Consider the following 20891-nt stretch of genomic DNA (forward strand, 5'->3'; position numbering starts at 1 on the left):
CAGAAATTAATTGCATTCAAATGCAAATGTGATCCCATTCAGATTTAAACTGATAGACTGGTAGCAGATTGATAGTGAATGCAGTTTTATCACAATCTTATTGCATCAAAGTCACTTTAAAGACAGCAGCTGACTACAAGTGGTTGCAGACCTGGTCCCTTTCTTTGAAACAACCATTTCAAAGGCAACAAGACTTTAAGTTCATTGCACGCAGTCACAGTAATTTGGTCATGCTGCAGTCTCTAACCGCTGCTTTCCCTAGTGAGACCGTAGCACAATGGGGAATATAACTGAAAAAACAAACATCATATCATACTTAATAAGCGACCGAGACAATAAACTCATCAAAAGTTATGTTAAATGTTAATTATGAGCCAGTACTGAATCCAAAATTAAAATCTGCATGCTTCCCTGTCAGTACTATTACCCTCTGTCAAAGTGAAAAATTCCAGTACTATTATCTGACCGGTGGATCAGCACGAGAAAGTGTCCTGCTGTAACATATATGGGGTTGCAGACTGCTCATGTTTCTGTCTGCAGAGTGCTGAATGGCAGAACAGTGAGCTGAACATTATTGACGCAGCGGTATTCACACACTTATGGTTGCCCATCGACTTCCCGTCAGACACATACAGAGTTATGGCTTTCTCTCCCCGTGTGTGTTTTTGCCAAAAGAAACTGCAAAGTTATCCACTGTTTCTTCGACACACTAAATTCAGCTGCTTAAAATGTGTGCTGGGTTTAACTCAGGTCTTTTAGCAGGCGTTTTTGGCCTTGCTTATGAGTAAGTTTGAAGATTTCATACAAAAGAGGATTTTTTTCCCCCCAGTATGAGTTCAAGATCGGAAATTAATCCGGCAGCACAACAATCAAAAGGCTTCTTGGGAGTCTTATGTTTAATCACATGCATTTGTTATGTATACTCACGGTTTGCATTAACCAGGATAATGAATTCCACAACAAATAGGCAAATATTCAAAGTGAAATTTAAATTTGCCAGTATGGGCCACCTGTGTAGCTCTAAAATAAACATGCATTTATGTGTTTGATCAAGTCAGTGTGTTTCTGTGTGCATATCTTTGGCAGCTTCTCATTATCATACTGAGAAATTTCTGAGCTGCACTGCAGACAAAGGGGGATGGGGGTAGGGGGGGTGTAAGGAGGGAGGAAGGCAGAGAGGGAGAGAGTATGCTTGCGTAAAAATAACAAATTGCCTCTCATTTGATTACTCGCCCATCCTGTCTTTCTCTCTTTCTCTCTTCTTGGGATTGCATAATTACAAAATGTGAAGCAGCCATTCATATCCACTGGAGAAGGACACCTGCTGTTTTTACACCCGCTTCATGTCTTTGTATCATTTTCTTTTGCTTTCTCTTCCTTCTTCTCTCTCCTGCTCCTCCTCCTCACTGTCAATTTCTCTTTCAGCCATCTTCTGTTTGAATTTCTTTCCATAATTCCCCCCCTTCTTCACCTTTTCCTTTGTCAAACCCATTCTATTCCCTTTCAACCGTTTTCTTCTCCTCTCACATTTTGCTTCCCTCCATTCGCTTCCCCTGTTTATCCTGCATAGCCTCATCATGCTCTCCAGCTTCTCATTACCTTCCTCTCTCTCATTTTTTTGGCTCTCTTTTCTTCCATTACTGTTACTGTGCCTTGCTTTCGTTTTCTTCTCTCCTTTTTCTTGACTGCATCATGGAGCGGAATACAGATGAGATATAAAGCAACTGAAAATGTTTTAATGCATATGGGAATAATGAGGGTAATTAAGTTGCAAAATATTTCAGCACACCATTTTTACTGGTTTATTTGTTTTGGACAGCTACGAGAAGTAGCTGTACTACTAAGTAACGACGAGGATGGTAATTATAATAATGACGACAGTCGCAATGATCTACGGTGAGGCTGCGGAAGCCAAACACTAGAACGGTAGAGCCAGTAGTGTCGGACTGGTTAAATTTTATGATGTATTTAATTTAATCCTCACGTAACAACATATAATTTAAATGAATTAATTAAGAATGGATTAGATCAAGATTAAGACATTTTTGCACTCAAACATAACTACACTTTGTTTCTTTTTGTCTTCACAGCAATATACAGTTTCCCTCCAAGCAATGGCTTCCCAGATCATACTTCTGGTAAATGTGCTGGCTCGACCTAATCATTTTGGTGGTTTTTGTAGCCACGTTGGAGATAATATGCACAGATTGCACCTTTCTCCAACTAAAGCCCCCCAAAATTACCTTTTTGGGTGTGCCTTTGTGACGAGAGGCAGTCTGAGTGCAGAGAAACACATGTGCAATTGCCATGCCATAATACCGGGCAAATTGCACATTTCAGTCTGCAACTAAGTAATGACTGCAAAAAAATTACACAGTAAATTACAACAACTATGCTACCATTCACAATGCCTTTGTGAGAGGACAAAATTGGGGTGTGCGTCTGATTTGATTGCAATGCTGGGTACATTAAAAAAATAAGAGGGCAAAAAGGCTTTAACAGGGCATAAAGAGATTAAAAATTTAACTCATGTGCCCTCTGCTCATACTGTGGAGAAATTCAGTTGAACTTACTTGTCCATCTTCGGTGAACGAGGTTAACTGTACTCTAAGCTTCATCACCACAGCTATAACCCTGATATGATTGGCAGTCATAATAAGAGCTGGTGGAATTCTCTAAAAGCTAAGGTGCTTTAATTGTACCTTTATTACTTCTTTGAGGCCCAGCATAACTAAGACTAATTCAAAAATCAAACATAATGCACCATTTGGGTGTTTGTAAAAACAAGCCATCACCAGGTAAATGACCACTTTTACCAATATGTTGAACCCACAAGTGCACTATAAACTTTATGCTGTCATAAAATCTGCTTGTTAAGTAATTGTTGTCTTGTATGCAGCTCGTTGTAATGTGGATTTAGAAAAGATTATAGGCTCTATTAAATTGATGAAAGTGAAGTTGATGTAGCACAGCATAAGATACTTTTATTGCCTTTTACTTCAGTCACAGAAGCTGAAAGCCTTGCCTTAATAAAGGCTAGACTTCAAATGGATTTTGCACTCAGCAGGAAGCGAAAACATAAATGGACACAAGGGTGAGCATCAAGTCTCGCTGTGACAACCATTTCATTTCACTTTACTGTTTTGCTTTTCAGCTTTGATAATGAAGTAAAAATGCTCAGTGTGGGGCCCCAGTTTATTTAGCTTACATCAAACAACAAGGTAAGAACACCCGGGGTAAGTATCTCTGTTATCTGTCTTCAGAACACTGTAGTTTTACCACAGCAGACAAGTGGATGGATGGACACATCTCAACAACATCTGTCATTGCATAACTAAGTTGCCAAGTGTTCATGCAGTGGTAGTTTCTTTCACTACTTAACCACATGCATGCAGTACTTTCCGCTCTCACCTGGACACAGGAGTGACATAGTTTCCCGGGAAGACGCCAGAGGCAGCAGTTCTCAGTGACGTGCCTTTGAACCATCCGTCTTGACACTTCTCTGTCACCCGATACATCTCCCCTTTTCTAAGCTCCAGCTCGTCAGCCTTCTGGGGTTTGTAGGCATATAATGCCAGGTATCTGAGAAAGAAAAGTGACAAGTTGCATTGCAAAAGCGAGTCATATAATAAAAATATTTAACTCTAAAGGAAATCTTGAACAACTGTTCACCTAATTATAAACTCCCACTGGACATCTTCTTCTTAAAGCATGCATGTGGATTAATGCGAGTGAACAGCAGCAATTCAATCTTTTAATAAGGCAGTGCTGTTTGGTCCTTCCACTATAAATCACCTGTTTTCGCTGTATATTTAATGTCTGTGTATTACTGTCTCCCTTAGAAATAGAGGGAAGGAGTGGGACTGCAAACACGAACAGTTGTCAACTATTAATAACTGGTTTAAGTGAGACTATGATTATCACCCTAACACTGCAAATAAATATATACATGTACAGCCCTATAATGTAAACCTGCAGTCAGCTGAGATAGAAGAAGTCACTTGGATGAGTGACGAAACGTTTCTCCCACAAAACGCTACGTCCAGATGAACAGAATCAACTTTTGGAGATTTACTTCCCTGGATGATTGAGCATGCATCAAGACGATATAATGTTTTACCTTTACTTATCCACTAATGTGTCTAAGAATAATTTCTGTTATGCAGTTGTACAGTTGTTGAGTACTAAATAAGAATGAATATATTTAGACAGATCTTACAATAGCTTCAAGTTCCTGTTATGACAATTTGAACTATAAGACGACAAAAACACTGTTAAAAAAGAAAACATCAATTTTTTGCATCATATCTAAGACGTAACACCTTTTTTGCATACTTCCTATTTTTACAGGACAACACTTTTTTCTGTCTGAAGGACCAGTGTGACCACTAGAGGTGAATGGTACACTTTGCCATACGTGTCTTGGTTTATGTGTTTACACACATATTTATTGATCAGTGTAGTATTTTGAAATGTCCTAAATGTGACTGTATATTGAGTTTTGTGGGTTCCACAACTACTACATATACATGATATCCCGGTACCGGTGCTGGAGTGCACTCATAGTTGGGTGGTGCCAGACTCCAACAGAAGACGATAATACCAGAAAGTAAACAAGTACTATATATGCTGCCTTCCCGTTTCCATGGTAACAGATGTAGGGACTGTCTTCGGTCTCCCCATGGCAACAGGAACAGTTGCCAGGTCAAGAGGAAAACGTCCGACCTCATCAGTAGTATGAACTCACTCCGGATGCACGTGTGCATATTGTGTGCGTGTGTGTGAGAGAGCGCACGTCTGAGTGTGTACCTGCTACTTGGAAAGTGATATTATTAAATCTGACAATGTTGCTGTATTTGGCTCACATCCTGCAGGAAGGACACTGGTTAATAGTAAACAGCACACACACAGGCCATCACACACACACACATACACACACGCGACACACACTTCTACTTCTATACAAGTGAAGATCTTCACTGGTGTAATGTTGTTCTTGGCACAAATGTATGGGTTTCTTTTTTAACACAATATCTTTGCTATTTGTTTGAAGAATGATTTATAGTAATAATAAAACAAACAAGCAGATACAAATAAATCCAACAAAATAATACAATAAAAAAACAAACCCCCTAAATGTCCCAATTCCCACTGACACTTTAAAAGTTATACCAAAGTAAACACTTTTGCTGTGGTTTACACTAAATAGTCAGTTTTTCTGTTCGAGCCCAAAGGTTTCTCTTTTTTCACCCTGAAAAAATAACGCTATTATCGTTTTGTAATTTGAAAGAATATTGAGTTTCATTGATGTTTGTCCATTGTTATTATACCATAGTTCTAATTCTAACCTTGTATGCCGCGCAGACTAAGCATGTGTCCTCACTTTCCAAAAATATCCTCACCCTCAAGGTCTCACTCTCAAAATTGGTCCATGCAACAATGGAAGCACAAGAGAACAAGCACATGCTCACCTTGAAGAGACCTTTATTTTCCTAGTTAATTTGTAGGTTAGTTATGTGGTAAAACTAGGTTAGCAGTGGCACTTCCCCAGGACTGCTGACCACCTAAATTTTCCAAAGGATTCAATGTAGTTTTTGTGTGTTTGTGTAAAGATAAAGTCTCCAACTGCAGCAATAAATGAATTTATCATGCACATCCTAATGCATAACACCTCTTTTTATGTTGCAATGTATGCAATGTTAGTGTGATAGTCATAGTCTCACTTTTTGTCATAATCTTTATGACAGAAATCTTTTTTGTGTGCATCTCTCATCCCTCTTGACATGGTCATCCTAATGAAATAACAAAAACCTGTACAGTAAAATGCTGTTAAGAGCCTTGTCACGAAACACTGACGTAAGCATCGCACAAGTGAAAAAAAAGCATAACAGAGGTGCAATTTTACTTTCTGGGGAGAATTTCATCATTGACCAGTGGAGGAGCGAATGTGCAGAGGTGGTGGAACACGGCCAGTATCTCAGAGCACAACAAAGGAAATATTTTTAACGCTGCCAACAGGCGGCTTGTGAAATCAAGCTTGGATCTGAGTCGCACGTATGCTGTGATAAACAGGGCAGGTGGAAAAAAGAGAAAAGAAAGTCACAGCTGGGTGAACTCACAGCACTGAGGCATACTCACATGTTGAGTGGGAGCTGAACCTTGGCATGGGCCAACAGCTCAGAGGTTATGGATGCCACTTTGGGGGGCACCAGCACCCCTGCCGAGGAGGGAGATGGACCTGGGGGAGACGCATCCTAAAGCAATGCAGAAAGATATACAATGAAAATGCCTACAACCCACATGCAGATTTACAGTATACATGCTGAGTATTATTCACAGAATACAAACTGAACCCACGTCTGAATACAACCAGAGGCAGTATTTGCAAGAGCAATGCGTCTCTAGTGAAATGCTGTAAATAAGAGAAATGATTTTATTTACATGGAACTGGACGGGTAGGTGATTGGGGAATAAGTTATTAAATCTAGAGTAACGGAGTGGCTGAAGTGAACTCTGATTTGTGAAATGCAAGCAATGCCTTAGAGGTGAAACCAAGGAATCAGCAGGGGCAATACACTGGCTGATATTAGTTCCCCGCAGATATATATGTCAAGCAAGGTATTTGTTGACTGTTTAACTAGAAAGTGCACAAAAAATCCAAGTGATTTTCACTATACACTTTTTAAATACAAAACAAGCATAGTACTTGTACATAATGGGGCCACATTACATCTAATTAAGTATTTTTTTTATGCTCAAACTGATTTTCCCTCATATAAAAGATCTGCTGCGTTCTGTAATTATGGGGTCTGTGTACATCACAGCGTTTGCATGCACCTGGATGCGTGCAGCCGCTCTGGGGTCAGAGGAGCTGATGAGGACTGGGTGGGAGATCTCCATGCTGTGTCTGTTGTTGAGCTGGGCAGCCCTCTGGCTGACGGATAGAGCGGTAAACGAATGGCGCTTCTTGGCGTTCTTCTTTCCTTCGCCTCTCCGATGGCCAAAGCCGTTTCCATTAGACGGGGACGCGCTTGGGGAGGGCCCGGAAGGGCAGGGGCCCAACGGGGCCGGCTCAGAGCTCGGACCCGGTGCATTAGCTGGTATAGGTTTGTCAATCTCCATCAACTGCTTGGCTGTTTCATTTAACTGCGAGGAGAGCAGAGGAGAGGAGAGGGGGAGGGAACTATGAGAGAGAAGACGTTCAGGTGTTCGATTTCAGACCTGAGTGGTTCAAGTACATCTCCAGTACATTCAAGTGTGTTTGTGTGGCTCTCTTGCTGCTTGTTCTCGCTGGCAGCTTTTCAAACCAGCAGCACAAGAATCATCACTTACAACAGCAGGTCTGGTGAGACTCCCTCTGTGTAACACTCTGACAGTAGCTCAAACACACAGATACTCAAATAACCCACAGAAAGGTGAGCATTCACTTTGCTTGCCAGAATTTACTCCTTTTCTTCTCACCAATAGATGCTCTTGTACATTAAATGTTTCAAATGTTTATTTACAGAGTATTTCCAGTAAAAACAATTTTTTTTCGGGGGGAAGACACAATCAGCCTGATTCACTAAACAGGGGACTGACCTGCAGAGTGTGGAGGCCATCTCCAAATAGCGCTCATAGGTGTCGTTAGCTGTATGGGTAATTTACAAAAGCTGTGTTGTTTTCTAAACACAGGTGCAGTCGGCTCATTTCAATATAAAGCACAAAAAATGAGACATGCTGCTTTTTGGTGTTAAATATTGGAACAATTAGCAGGAAATTATGTGCACAATAAATCACCTACGTTGCACTATTGATTTAAATATTATCCTCCCTATAATTTGCACCTTGAAAGAGGAATTCCCAGAAATACGTATGCAAGACTTTTAGTGGCAAAACCCCAGAGTTTCCACCTTTTACACGCAATCTTGACACTGCACTCTTTTGTAAATACCATTTTTCTGTTGTTTTGGTAAAACATCCTTTTAAGACATGGCAAAATGAATGAATCCGAAACCTCATTAACTGGGTGATTAAAAAAAAGGTTGGCTCTGTGACTCTAACATCTGGTCAGAGCTCTGGATTTTAATAATGTGTCAATTTTATTTATTTATTTTTTTTTCAACCAGAAATCGATGAGAAAGAAACACCTACTTTATTTATTTTTTTTACTTTAAGGTAGAAGACGCAGGTTGTGGTCTGTTTACAGACAGTGTGATTCACTGGCAGAGGAGAAGATGCATCATTTTGTTGAGGTAAAGAAGGAAAATAATTCGAAAAAAATAAGCCAATAAATTACGCGTGCAAAGTATCAAATTCCAGGTTCCCTTACAGCTGATAAATAATTTTACTTATTAAATCCTGATTTATAACAGTTACACATGCGATACACTATATAATATAAGTATTAGACGTCTAAATTATGGATCGCTGTGCAGGGAAAAAGCACCAGTATAGGAGGTAAAAGCACCTCTGTACTTCTAATCAATCTTGATTATTTGTGGTCAGGCACTGACCCGCAACAAGAAGTTTGTTGGTGTAGTCCTGATCATTGCCGTTTCATACTGTACTCAGTATGTATCATATTATCACCGAAGGAGCAAAACGTGTTTATCGACATAAAAAAGTAGTGAAAATATGAGAATGAGTGTTCCATAGAAATTGAATTATATTATGTTATTATCTGCAATACTTACCAAGCGTTGGAAAACCCCCTATATGAACTAATCTGATTGTGTTTTCTATGGACGTGAGCACGTATTTGATCGCAAATGGGATTACTGAAAGGAACAATTAGTATTTTTTTGACCATTATGGAGCTCTGAGGTAGATTAAGCTGGCAGTGAAGTTGTTTTACTGTCACACGTTCCTTGTACAATCCGATTAGTCATCCAAGCAATCATTACAAGAATCTGCCGCTCATTAATTCTTCTTACTCCGGTGCTTACGCTGCTTCTCTTTGTTACTGAAGTACCTGTTGCTTGCAATTCAACCTCCCTTCACCTCACTCAGACGGAAACCCTGCAGCTTTTACATAAATACTATATACACATTATAACCTGAGTATTTCACTTTTGTTACCTCAGTGAAAGTCTAACATTTCCTCTTCACATTTTTCTTCAGTGTAAAGCAAGGGTCTTTAAAGTGCTGCCTACCGGCCAATGGCAGCCCATTGTTACATGCTGTGCAGCCTGCAAGCATGCCAAGGAAAGAATGTACATGTACATGTACAGTGGGGCAAAAAAGTATTTAGTCAGCCACCGATTGTGCAAGTTCCCCCACTTAAAATGATGACAGAGGTCAGTAATTTGCACCAGAGGTACACTTCAACTGTGAGAGACAGAATGTGAAAAAAAAATCCATGAATTCACATGGTAGGATTTGTAAAGAATTTATTCGTAAATCAGGGTGGAAAATAAGTATTTGGTCAATAACAAAAATACAACTCAATACTTTGTAACATAACCTTTGTTGGCAATAACAGAGGTCAAACGTTTACTATAGGTCTTTACCAGGTTTGCACACACAGTAGCTGGTATTTTGGCCCATTCCTCCATGCAGATCTTCTCAAGAGCAGTGATGTTTTGGGGCTGTCGCCGAGCAACACGGACTTTCAACTCCCGCCACAGATTTTCTATGGGGTTGAGGTCTGGAGACTGGCTAGGCTACTCCAGGACTTTCAAATGCTTCTTATGGAGCCACTCCTTTGTTGCCCGGGCGGTGTGTTTTGGATCATTGTCATGTTGGAAGACCCAGCCTCGTTTCATCTTCAAAGTTCTCACTGATGGAAGGAGGTTTTGGCTCAAAATCTCACGATACTTGGCCCCATTCATTCTGTCCTTAACACGGATCAGTCGTCCTGTCCCCTTGGCAGAAAAACAGCCCCATAGCATGATGTTTCCACCCCCATGCTTCACAGTAGGTATGGTGTTCTTGGGATGCAACTCAGTATTCTTCTTCCTCCAAACACGACGAGTTGAGTTTATACCAAAAAGTTCTACTTTGGTTTCATCTGACCACATGACATTCTCCCAATCCTCTGCTGTATCATCCATGTGCTCTCTGGCAAACTTCAGACGGGCCTGGACATGCACTGGCTTCAGCAGTGGAACACGTCTGGCACTGCGGGATTTGATTCCCTGCCGTTGTAGTGTGTTACTGATGGTGACCTTTGTTACTTTGGTCCCAGCTCTCTGCAGGTCATTCACCAGGTCCCCCCGTGTGGTTCTGGGATCTTTGCTCACCGTTCTCATGATCATTTTGACCCCACGGGATGAGATCTTGCGTGGAGCCCCAGATCGAGGGAGATTATCAGTGGTCTTGTATGTCTTCCATTTTCTGATGATTGCTCCCACAGTTGATTTTTTCACACCAAGCTGCTTGCCTATTGTAGATTCACTCTTCCCAGTCTGGTGCAGGTCTACAATTCTTTTCCTGGTGTCCTTCGAAAGCTCTTTGGTCTTGGCCATGGCGGAGTTTGGAGTCTGACTGGTTGAGGCTGTGGACAGGTGTCTTTTATACAGATGATGAGGTCAAACAGGTGCCATTCATACAGGTAACGAGTGGGGGACAGAAAAGCTTCTTACAGAAGACGTTACAGGTCTGTGAGAGCCAGGGATTTTCCTTGTTTGAGGTGACCAAATACTTATTTTCCACCCTGATTTACGAATAAATTCTTTCCAAATCCTACCATGTGAATTCATGGATTTTTTCACATTCTGTCTCTCACAGTTGAAGTGTACCTCTGGTGCAAATTACTGACCTCTGTCATCATTTTAAGTGGGGGAACTTGCACAATCGGTGGCTGACTAAATACTTTTTTGCCCCACTGTAGTTCATCGGCACTTCATGCCAAATTAAGGTATGACTTGGCACAGAACAACACCAAAGGAACAACTCCTTTCAATTTTAACTCTTGTATTCTAGTCATCAAAGCAGACTGAATATTTAAAACTTGCTGGGCTCAGAAATATCTATGAAGCAGTGAGTTTCTAACAATAAATGTCTGAACAGAGAGATGACATATAAGCTGACACATCTGATACATTAACAGACATCGTCAACCTTGGCATCCTCCAACAAATTCCCTGAGCAACCCCTGGAGAGATACGTGTGGTATATAAGTGTGTGTGTGTGTCGGGGAGAGAGAGACTCAGACAAAGTGTGTACAGGGCCGCCCTGTCTGGGTTCAGTGTTGGTGATGTTGCATTTCCATTTTAATAGATATGCTAATCAAAGCCAAATCATATGCTAATGAGCATGATGGATTGATGCTGCAGATATAACTCAGTTTGCTCTCATGAGGTTGACTAGAGGACACACACACACACACACACACACACACAGTCAGGAATTCATCCAACACTTTCACTAAGTGACTTACACAAACACATTCCAGTTACTGTCTGTGAATGCAACAACTAGACGGATACACAGACACATATGCACTTTCAGCTTTTCCACTGAAAATGACGCATTAAATGACAGAGGTGTGTGTAGGTGTGTGTCTGCGTGTGTTTGAGTGAAAGTGACAGAGTCAAATAAAAGAGAGCGAGGTTTTGATAGGCGCAGTTCTTCATTTGGTGCTTTTGGCTGAATGAAATCTCCAAGGTCATCTATTATGTGTTGAGCTAACTGTAACGTGTGCCTTTTGGAGAGTCAGTTCCTCTCTAGGGGTAATACTGAGACTCGAGCTGATGAGCTGATATCTGCACTGGAAAAGGGTAAGCCAGCAGGACACTTGCATGTACTAGCACAAGCACACACACACACACACAGACACACACGCAGAGAACTGGTGGCAGACATGTGCCAACTTCCTTTTGCTGCAGGGATACATAAAAGTGGAAACTCTCCACAACAAAAACAGAACAAAACAAAGGAAGTCCCAAAATGTCTCCCGTTACCATCATTAAACTTAAATCAGTCATAGTCATTTAGCACAAACTTATGCACACTGAGCTCACATCTACCTGAAACCACATCAGCTCCTTCAGCTCCTGCTGCAAACTTACACAACACAGACCAGCCCACTCATTATATATCCACTCAAAGTCATGTCGGGTACAGTATATTCAAATGCAAAGCATATCTACTCCTTTACATCATCCACCCTACTGTTTTCAAACATTCAGGACCATCCAATAAATCCACCCAAACTTACCGAATCAAGCGAATCACAAATTTAACGATACATTTCCTGCAGTCAGTAAAATTAGACAGTTCCTGTCCTCTTGTTTTAATTCTCTTTTCAATACAGTTGAGATTACAAATAGAGAAGTGGTGATGCAAACTCTTGCATAAGCTCTGAAAGACCTACAGACATTATCAGATAACACGTATATAATGAAAAATTAATTATTTTGGCATGGCTCTTAACACGTGAAATGTACTGACATGAAAAGATTAGAGCACCCGGCTCTGCACGGCTTCCCATGCAATTAAGCTGTTTAAAAGAATAGTGTCAAAAAATAACACCCTTTCCCTTTAGGGGAGATCTACTAATGCAGAGGAACCCAACAAAAAACTCAAAGCTTTCTGGCAAAAAAAAATGTTGGTACAACTTTTGGTGCAAACTGGTGCAACATCAACCAGCAATGCAAGTGATCTGGAAGTGGTATTTACTTCATATCCAGTAGGGCAGACACACAGGGATCTTAGTATACTAAGTCAGCTCATGTCTGGCATTAGAATCTATCTCCACACGGTTCTTGAGTGTGAAAACACAAGCATATTATTTCTGTTTGTCAAGCTCAAATAACAGAGTCACGCACAGGTCAACGTTTGCAAATGCACACTCTATCTGTATAGTATAAAAGACTTCAAGAACCAACCTCTTACCCACAATTATTTCCAAGCAAATCTAAACCAGCTGTGACCCTTTAATATAAGTACCCGAGATATTAAACACATCCACCTCAAACCGCTTCATTTTTACTAAACACTTTGATGCCACCATTTCTAATTCACTCTAAGCTTCTTTTAAAAAAAAATCTGCTTTCTGTTATCACAAAAAGTTACCACAAATCCCAGTAATATCTGTTATAACCCAACAATATGAGCTAAATGGGCTGTAATTTTTTCTTGAGCCAGCGGCCAACAGCCTTATGCAAAAACAAATAGCTAATGACAAGCTGTGGATAATCAAGCAAGTGCAGGACTCTGCCAGACGCACTGCTGCTTTGCACCTGCGGTAGGCACGCCACTTGAGTAGAAGGTCCTTTTAAGTGGCTCGCAATGATGTAGCAACTGCAAAAACAATTTGCCCATATGTGGCTCACACCACCTCTCAATGAGGTCTGAGTGATGGGATGTTATTGCATCTTTGTTGCATTAAAATCTGGAGCTGTCTACTTATGATTGGATCACTCAAAATTAATGTTAATACCTGGTCTGAACAGGGCCACAGATCGGCAGAGGCTCCAGCTGGGTCCTCCTTATTGGCTTTTAAATGATGACACGCACGCGCGCGCGTGCGCACGCACACACATCAAGCACTCGCCCGTCTGCTCGCACGTCGTCAACATGCCCCTGCACCCCCACTGTGTGAGAGTGATGGAGAGGGCTAAATTATTGATGCATCTCGATCTAATAGGAACCCCTGTGCGTGTGCGTGTGGGTGCGTGTGTGTGTGTGTGTATCCCAACACGACTCAGCCTATGGCTTAACCACCATCACCTAAGAGAGTCCTTTTCTAGAGTTGTTAGCTAATTTCAAGGACATTGTGTGTGTGAGATTGTGTGGCCAAGAGTACAAGCATGAGTAGGCTGCAAACCCAGACAGAGAGAAAAAATGAACATGATTCAGAGAGCAGTATGATTAAAGTTTAGAGAAAAAACACACCACTGATTTCATATACACATGTATATGGATCCTGATTGTAACACATGTGCTGTGTTGTACTACTAAGTGTTTTATATAATATGTGCTTTAACCCTTTAAGACCTACCATAGAACCAAGTCTGCCAGAGCTTATATTATATTTTTACATGCTGTAGTGCCATTTTTGGGAGCATTTCAAGTTGCTATACATCAATACAACCATTACAGCCTAGATTTTAATAATATGTATGAATTAAGTGCATAGTGATTACATAAATTGCAAAAAAGTGCAATAAACTACAAAAAAATTGAAAATCGTTTTTGTTTTTTTAACATATATTTCTAGTTAGAGAAATTTAAGAGGCTTATCCCTCAAAACTGTAAATACAAAAAAGTTGCACAAAATAGTTTCCCACCACAGGAAATTTATTTTGAGTGCCTTCATAGTTTTATTTTTGAAATACACCAATTTTTATACACTGCAGGAAAAACGAAAATAAATATTATAGTGCAAATTTGCAAAAAAGCAGCATATGCATCAAAATAAACTATTTCCAGCAGTGCAATATGAGTCCTAAGCATCCCAGAAACGACACAGAAAGTCATAAAGTCAAACATAACTTTTAAAAACACCAGTATAGGCTCATTGAGGCCTGGACGATAAAAACTACATTTCCGCGAAAATGACGTCACTTCCGGTTTCGGGCAGGTCATGGCGGACATGCGATAGTTCGTGCTGACGTCTAATCCAATGTAGGAAGTGTTATGAACAGCTGATCGGATGGCAAACCGTGTTTCTGGAATATTATGTTTTTGTTGCTGCAAGCGCTTTTTATGCAGTTTTTGCAAAGCTATATGTGGAAGGAAACTGTGACCGAGGGCAAGCTGATGGTATAAGATGTAAGTACAACTCCTCAGGTTTCATATGCAAAAGAAATTATTGCGCTAGCTCACGTGGTTGCAGAGCTACCGGGATTTAAAAATAGTTACGCAAAACAGAGCATGCTGCTCCGACCGGTTTTAAAGGGTTAATCAACAAGAAAAAGCAATATAATGTAAAAAAAAAAAAAAAAAAGCAGCACATAGGATGACTCCATCCTACAGCGACTTGCCTCTAATCTGTGCATTAAAAATCTGCTTTGACTTTATAAAGAAGACAATGCAGCTACTACACTGCAACTGAACTCCTGGCACTCCCACTGTTTTGAAAATCACACACACAAAAGCTCTTTCTGGTGTGGGTGAATCTCCTGTCATTTCTGAAGACTTCATCATTTGTTTTGGACAGGTCATGCGAGAATCAGCGTTTTTACAAATTTGTGGTGTCGTAGAGATAAAAAATTGCAAACACACTTGCTACCAATGCTTTTTTCCCCCCACAACATAAAGCCTTAAATGTGATCCAGTTATTTTTTTTTTCAGTTGCACAGCGATTAAAGTAAACTATATTTTACTCTTGACAGCCATGGCACTATGAAAGAAGGTAGAATGTTTGGGGTGTTTTCAGCATTTTACTGAGAGAAGATTCCTTCAGCCAAGTTTCAAATAGCATTACAAACTATGTTTGCATTTCTGAGGGTATTTATGTGTTTGTGTTGTGCTTTTCTTTAGATACAGACAAGTGACAAATTAAAGGAAAATGAAACCTTCGCCGCTACAGAGAAAGGATCTGGCAGCTATTATGCTGGGGAGCTCTTGCTGGCATGGTTAGGGTCTGTTTGTGTCCTAAAGCAGGGATGTCAAACTTATGGCTATTGGGCCAGAACTGGCCTGCCAAAGCGACCAATTTGACGCACTCAAAAGCCCTGCAAAGTTGTGAAATGTTTTAATTTGGGAGTTTCCATTGCATTTTGCATCCTGAGGCATGCAAATCATTAAGAACGCATCATGTCTCGAAAGTGGTTTTCGGAACTGTTATTTTAATCCAAACCAGAGTTCTGAATCCTTTTTAATTTTACAGCACTCTTGCCCACAAAGGCATCGGACATGTCATGCAATACCATGCTGAAAAAGACGGATAAACAACAAGAGCGATGCTGTTAAGTTTCTTTGAATTTAGTACACTGAATGAATGGTTATTAATACAGAAAGAGAGAAAACAGAAGTCCTTGTTTGTGCCCCCAACTGATTTGTACCTAAGATAACAGAAACTCTAGGTACGCTTCACACAGGAACATCGAGGTACCTTTGACTTAGTCTACATTTTGGATTCTCTGGTTCGCTCTCGCTTTTTATCACTTAAGAAATATTGCCAAGAGTTCCACTGTGTCACACTGTGTAGATTGTCATCCATGCCTTCATTTAATCACATCTGGATTACTGTTTACTTGTCTTAGCAAGGCTTCCTTTGAACGTCTCCAACGCCGCTGCAAGCCTTCTGACTAAGTCTTCTAAATACTCACATATCACACTGTTGCTAAATCAGTTGCTCTGGCTCCCCATCAACTTCAGACTTCACTTTAAGTGAAAATGACTTGACTTTTATAGCTCTGCGTGGACAAACACTGCCATACAACAGTGAACTTTTATATCCATACATCCCCAGCAGGTCCCTGAGGTCATGTGATCAGGACCTGCTGGCTATACAGCGTACGTGACTGTGAAATAGGGAGATAGGAGACAGAGCTTATGCAACAGTGGCGCCCCCGAACTCTGCTCTCGCTCTGAGTCTGAGATCTGTGGACTTGGTGATCTCTTTTAAAAGGCAGCTAAAAACTCTGCTTGTTTTTCAGCTTTGTTTTTGGCTAACACTTTAGTTTTAGGTTTTTATTATTGTTGTTGGAAAGCACTTATTCATCTTGAAAGGTGCTATATCAATAAAATTTTACTAAATTGTTTAAAAAAAGACATTAAGTAGAAATGAATGGATGTTTTCAGAAAGTACTTGGATTTCTTTAAACTTAAAAAAATCAATTTTTCTGGTTTTTACGTAAGTATTTTAATTGTCTGGCCCAGAAAATCTCTTGTGGTCGAGCTAAAATAAGGCAGACTGCCTTGCCTGAGAGGAAAGGGTCACTGCAAATCAATACAAAGCTGTGGTGGCGCAGCCCCTCACTAAGACACTTAAATTTGTCGCCCGTCTGAAAGTGGTCAAGCCTTAACATCCTGATATGGAAGCATAATGTGGAATCTCAATGCACAAACATCATGATTAATGGAGAATAATGAACACACAATATGCCTCCTTTCAGAGTGAAATCCCAGTGTTAATTAATATTAATGCTGGAGGCTTTACAACATTTCATTAATCAGCCAAGAACATGTAACCATCTCCTCTCACATCCTAACTTTAAAGTGAGCACACACTCCGTGTGTCCCTGCTCTCTGCACTTATGGTAGTGAAGTTATTAAAACCAAAGAAAATAAATAATAGATTACTCATTACCACTGGCAGGGGATTTAGACAAGAGATATGCTTTCACTAAGTACAGAGAAGAAAGTGCAGCTGTGCTAAAGAAGAATAGAGTTAATGACTACAGTAGTAGCAGTACCTTTGGTAAAATTTATAACTGGATCGGAATGCAATTTAGTTGAAACCTACTTGGTATCAAGAAACAATAATTTAGTAAAGGTGAACATATTCAGCTTTTTTACTGGCGACTATACTGATTTATCTTCCGCTCGCTAACAAATCTGAACCAGTCAGCTTCTTTCTTTAACATGGAAAGCTTCTACTTGTCAGTGTTCGGCACATTCCACAGTAGACAACAAACAGCGTTTTATCACTCTTTCAGTGGACACATGCAAAACTAACTTTAGAAGCCTTCATCAAGCGTTCGATAAAAGGAGATCGCATTTTCTTCCTCTTCTCTTAAAAGTAGCAATGTGGCAATGACAATAGATGTGACAGCGGATGTTTTGCTACAGCATCATCGACACTTCTGCAGTGGGTTTGTGTTTGTATGTCATTTTACCTCCACATAAAGAATTGGGAAGATGCCAATCTTGTCTCCCAGCATGCCTTCTGCCCAGTTCTCATCTACTCGCCTGATTACTGTCAGCACCTCATCCTGGGGAGAGAGGAAATGAGTGAAGCTACAAACACACACAAGTATACACCGTATACCACACTTCCAGAACAATAGACATTTAACTACTTTTGATATGCTGCAGACAAAACAACGTTTATTTGTTCTGCCTTTGCATATAAAGCGTTTATGCATAATGACGTGACTTTTTTTTAAAAAAACATGAGCTACTTATGAAAGCATGATCAAATTATTCCAAGTGATACCTTGCTGCCTTGTTGAGGTCCCTGGAAATATATTTAATAAATGGCAAATCAACATTTTTCAAGGCTGTTTATGTTTATGTTGGAACGGCAACTCAGGACTGATACAATTCCAGCATGACACACTGGCATCCTTGCAAGCCACTGCATATTAACTACAAACTGTAACCCTTTTTAGTGACTGCAAGCAGGCTACTGAATTCAAATTACTTGAGCTGCTCCCATTTCAAATGCGAGCTAAAAATGAGCTAAATATGACACTCTGCAGAAATATTTAAAATGACTGCCTTAGGACAAACTTAAGGTGAATACTGATGCATCTATTTTTCCTTTTTTTTCTACATCTGCGTGCCCAACCCAAACCAACTTATGTAAATATGTACCTTTGTGTACACTTCCATCTGTACATTGTTCATATGATATAATATCACATGTAATATAATAAATATATGATGTTTTCCCCGCTGCTTCTCCTCTCCTCACATAAAGGTCTTGGTTAGACCGTTATGGGATGGCAGTGATAATGCTAGCAAATGACTCTGTATTAGTCATACTGAGTAATTACCTCTCACACTGAGAAAACAATATCACACACACTGGTTCTGCATGACAACACGCATACAGAACTCCACGGGGGCATGTGTCTCTGTGTGAATTATGGTCTTGCATGATTTTCAGTTGTTAACCTGTTGATTAGTTTAACCCTAAAGATCAAAATAATGTGATGCCCCAGCATTATCTGTTCTCCTGGATGCAGAGAGCGGTGTGTCGGAAACAACGTGTGTACACTTTACATTACCGTGATAGGTCTTAAGACGCCCACACTAGACTGAACATTACACTGTAATTTAATAAACTATCTTGTTCTCTTGCTGCAGACACATTTAGAGTGCAAAGACAGAGTGGAGGTGTCGAGCCTTCAGTCCTAGCACAAATGAGGCCTGTGTAACAGCGGGAAAAAAATGATAAGCTCAGAGGAACACGACATTATGGAGAATACAAATTACTGTTTACACCAAGCCCGACCTGGACGCGCACTGCTCAAGGACTGAGTGCCTTCTCTCATTTCCATCCTATTCAAAGTATAATTTGAGTGATATTTTTGACATCGGCTACTCACATTATCTACCTCTTATATGATGAAGGTCATTAAGATCAGTAAGACTGACACAGAAAAGTCCCGAGGATAGTTAATGCCAGTTCTACATGTATTTGAGCTTAACAGTGTTATAAGATAGAGACATCATTACTGGCAGCAACATGATACCCAACCAATTAACAATCTGCTTGGCCACAAAGAGCAGAAATACATGTTTTTTTTCATGCACTTCCAGTTCACACTTATGATGACGCACAACCACAAACGCATTAGAAGTACTGGAGAGCAAGCTCGGATTTGTAATAGACATTTTGACACTCCAATCACAGATCCACAAGCAAAAAAGAACCCATGCTACACAGCTGGTTAGGATCCAGGCACTGTTGGGAGTAATGCCTTACAGAGCAACACGTTATTGTAATCAGGTTAGAGTTTTCAGTATCATAGTAGTGTACCATGTTACTGTACTAAATTTGGCAATTATATTACAGTCTTAATTATGTCATTACTTACATGACAAAGGTTCTTCAGTTATCTGCATGCTGTATGGATAGACAGGCTATAAAGCTAAAACACATGCTTCTCGTTGTGCACTTGTGCTACAGTCATCTGATTTCAGTTTGTGTGCCGGAAAATGGTGGAGCAAGCTACAACTTTTCAGCAGTGGAGGAAATTGACATTACAGTGGTCCCTTGCTATAATGTGGCCTTGCTATTTTGCGTTTTTTCTTTTTTTGTGAAAAAGTTTGCATTTTTTTTTTTTTTTTTTTGCATTGTGTTCTGCGTCCTGATTGGCTGTAGACCATTGTCAATCAATCTCGTGCTGTGTCTCTTGTACAGTACAGAATGCGTTCAGCTTGTCAAATTTACATAACTCTTCGATCGCTAGCAGTGTGAGTACGTTTTCTCCACAACAATATTGACGAAACGTTTTACGCCGTTCAAGACACCTGCAGTGGCACCCAAAAGGCAGAGGGAGATGCTGACCATCGCACAAGAAGTTGGACTTCAGGACATGCTAAAGGAAGGTAGAAGTTACCGTATTATTCGGACCAGAAGGCGCATTAACCGAAACAAAACAGTCAGATAAGTCAACTTTACTCAGCTCATTCTTCTTGCTTCCTCTACTTCTGTACTATTAATTCATTAATGTTGAATTCTCTCGCATCTGCTCTATTCCCGTGCTCTGGACTTGAAAACCGGGTTTGATCTTTGGTTTCATTCTACAGGGTGGGCCATTTATATGGATACACTGTAATAAAATGGGAATGGTTGGTGATATTAAAGTCCTGTTTGTGGCACATTAGTATATGTGAGGGGGCAAACTCCTCAAGATGGGTGGTGACCATGGTGGCCATTTAGAAGTCGGCCATCTTGGATACAACTTTTGTTTTTTTCAATAGGAAGAGGGCCATGTGACACATCAAACATATTGGTAATGTCACAAGAAAAACAATGGTGTGCTTGGTTTCAACGTAACTTTATTCTTTCTACAGCATGCTAACACAAAGCTAGCCAAGAACCCAGAGTGATGGTACAGCTAAGCTATGCTGAGCCCAGCAGCCAGAGCCTGAACTTCAACAGTCTCTTTGTGATGGTTTTCTTTGCTTTGTGTTGTCAGCTTTTTGTTTAAATGTAAACAATAAAGAACGATCTTTTGTGTCCTCATTGGGACATAAAGCCTTTGTGTTGGTGTGTAGAACTGTAGCCTGGAGTTTATATTGTTAGCTGGTAATTATGTAACAGTGAGTTTCAGATAATT

General features: G+C 40.2%; 1 protein-coding gene across 4 annotated transcripts in view; it reads right to left on the bottom strand.

Moving 5' to 3' along the window:
- The window catches only part of sh3rf3 (SH3 domain containing ring finger 3), a 109276-nt gene that overhangs the window by 19951 nt on the left and 68434 nt on the right, over nt 1-20891 (bottom strand). For 3 of the 4 annotated variants that reach the window (XM_087853028.1, XM_087853027.1, XM_087853029.1), the window contains exons 3-6: nt 17715-17810; nt 6838-7146; nt 6139-6254; nt 3412-3582 (exon numbers count right to left, since the gene is read on the bottom strand). In XM_087853028.1, coding sequence (XP_087709154.1) covers nt 3412-3582; nt 6139-6254; nt 6838-7146; nt 17715-17810 — 692 coding nt within the window. The remainder of the gene's footprint in view (nt 1-3411; nt 3583-6138; nt 6255-6837; nt 7147-17714; nt 17811-20891) is intronic. The other variant, XM_087853030.1, reaches the window with a different exon arrangement.

This window comes from Neolamprologus brichardi, chromosome 16 (assembly GCF_056152115.1).
Source record: "Neolamprologus brichardi isolate AB-2024 chromosome 16, ASM5615211v1, whole genome shotgun sequence".
In the NCBI taxonomy this organism is placed as follows: domain Eukaryota; kingdom Metazoa; phylum Chordata; class Actinopteri; order Cichliformes; family Cichlidae; genus Neolamprologus; species Neolamprologus brichardi.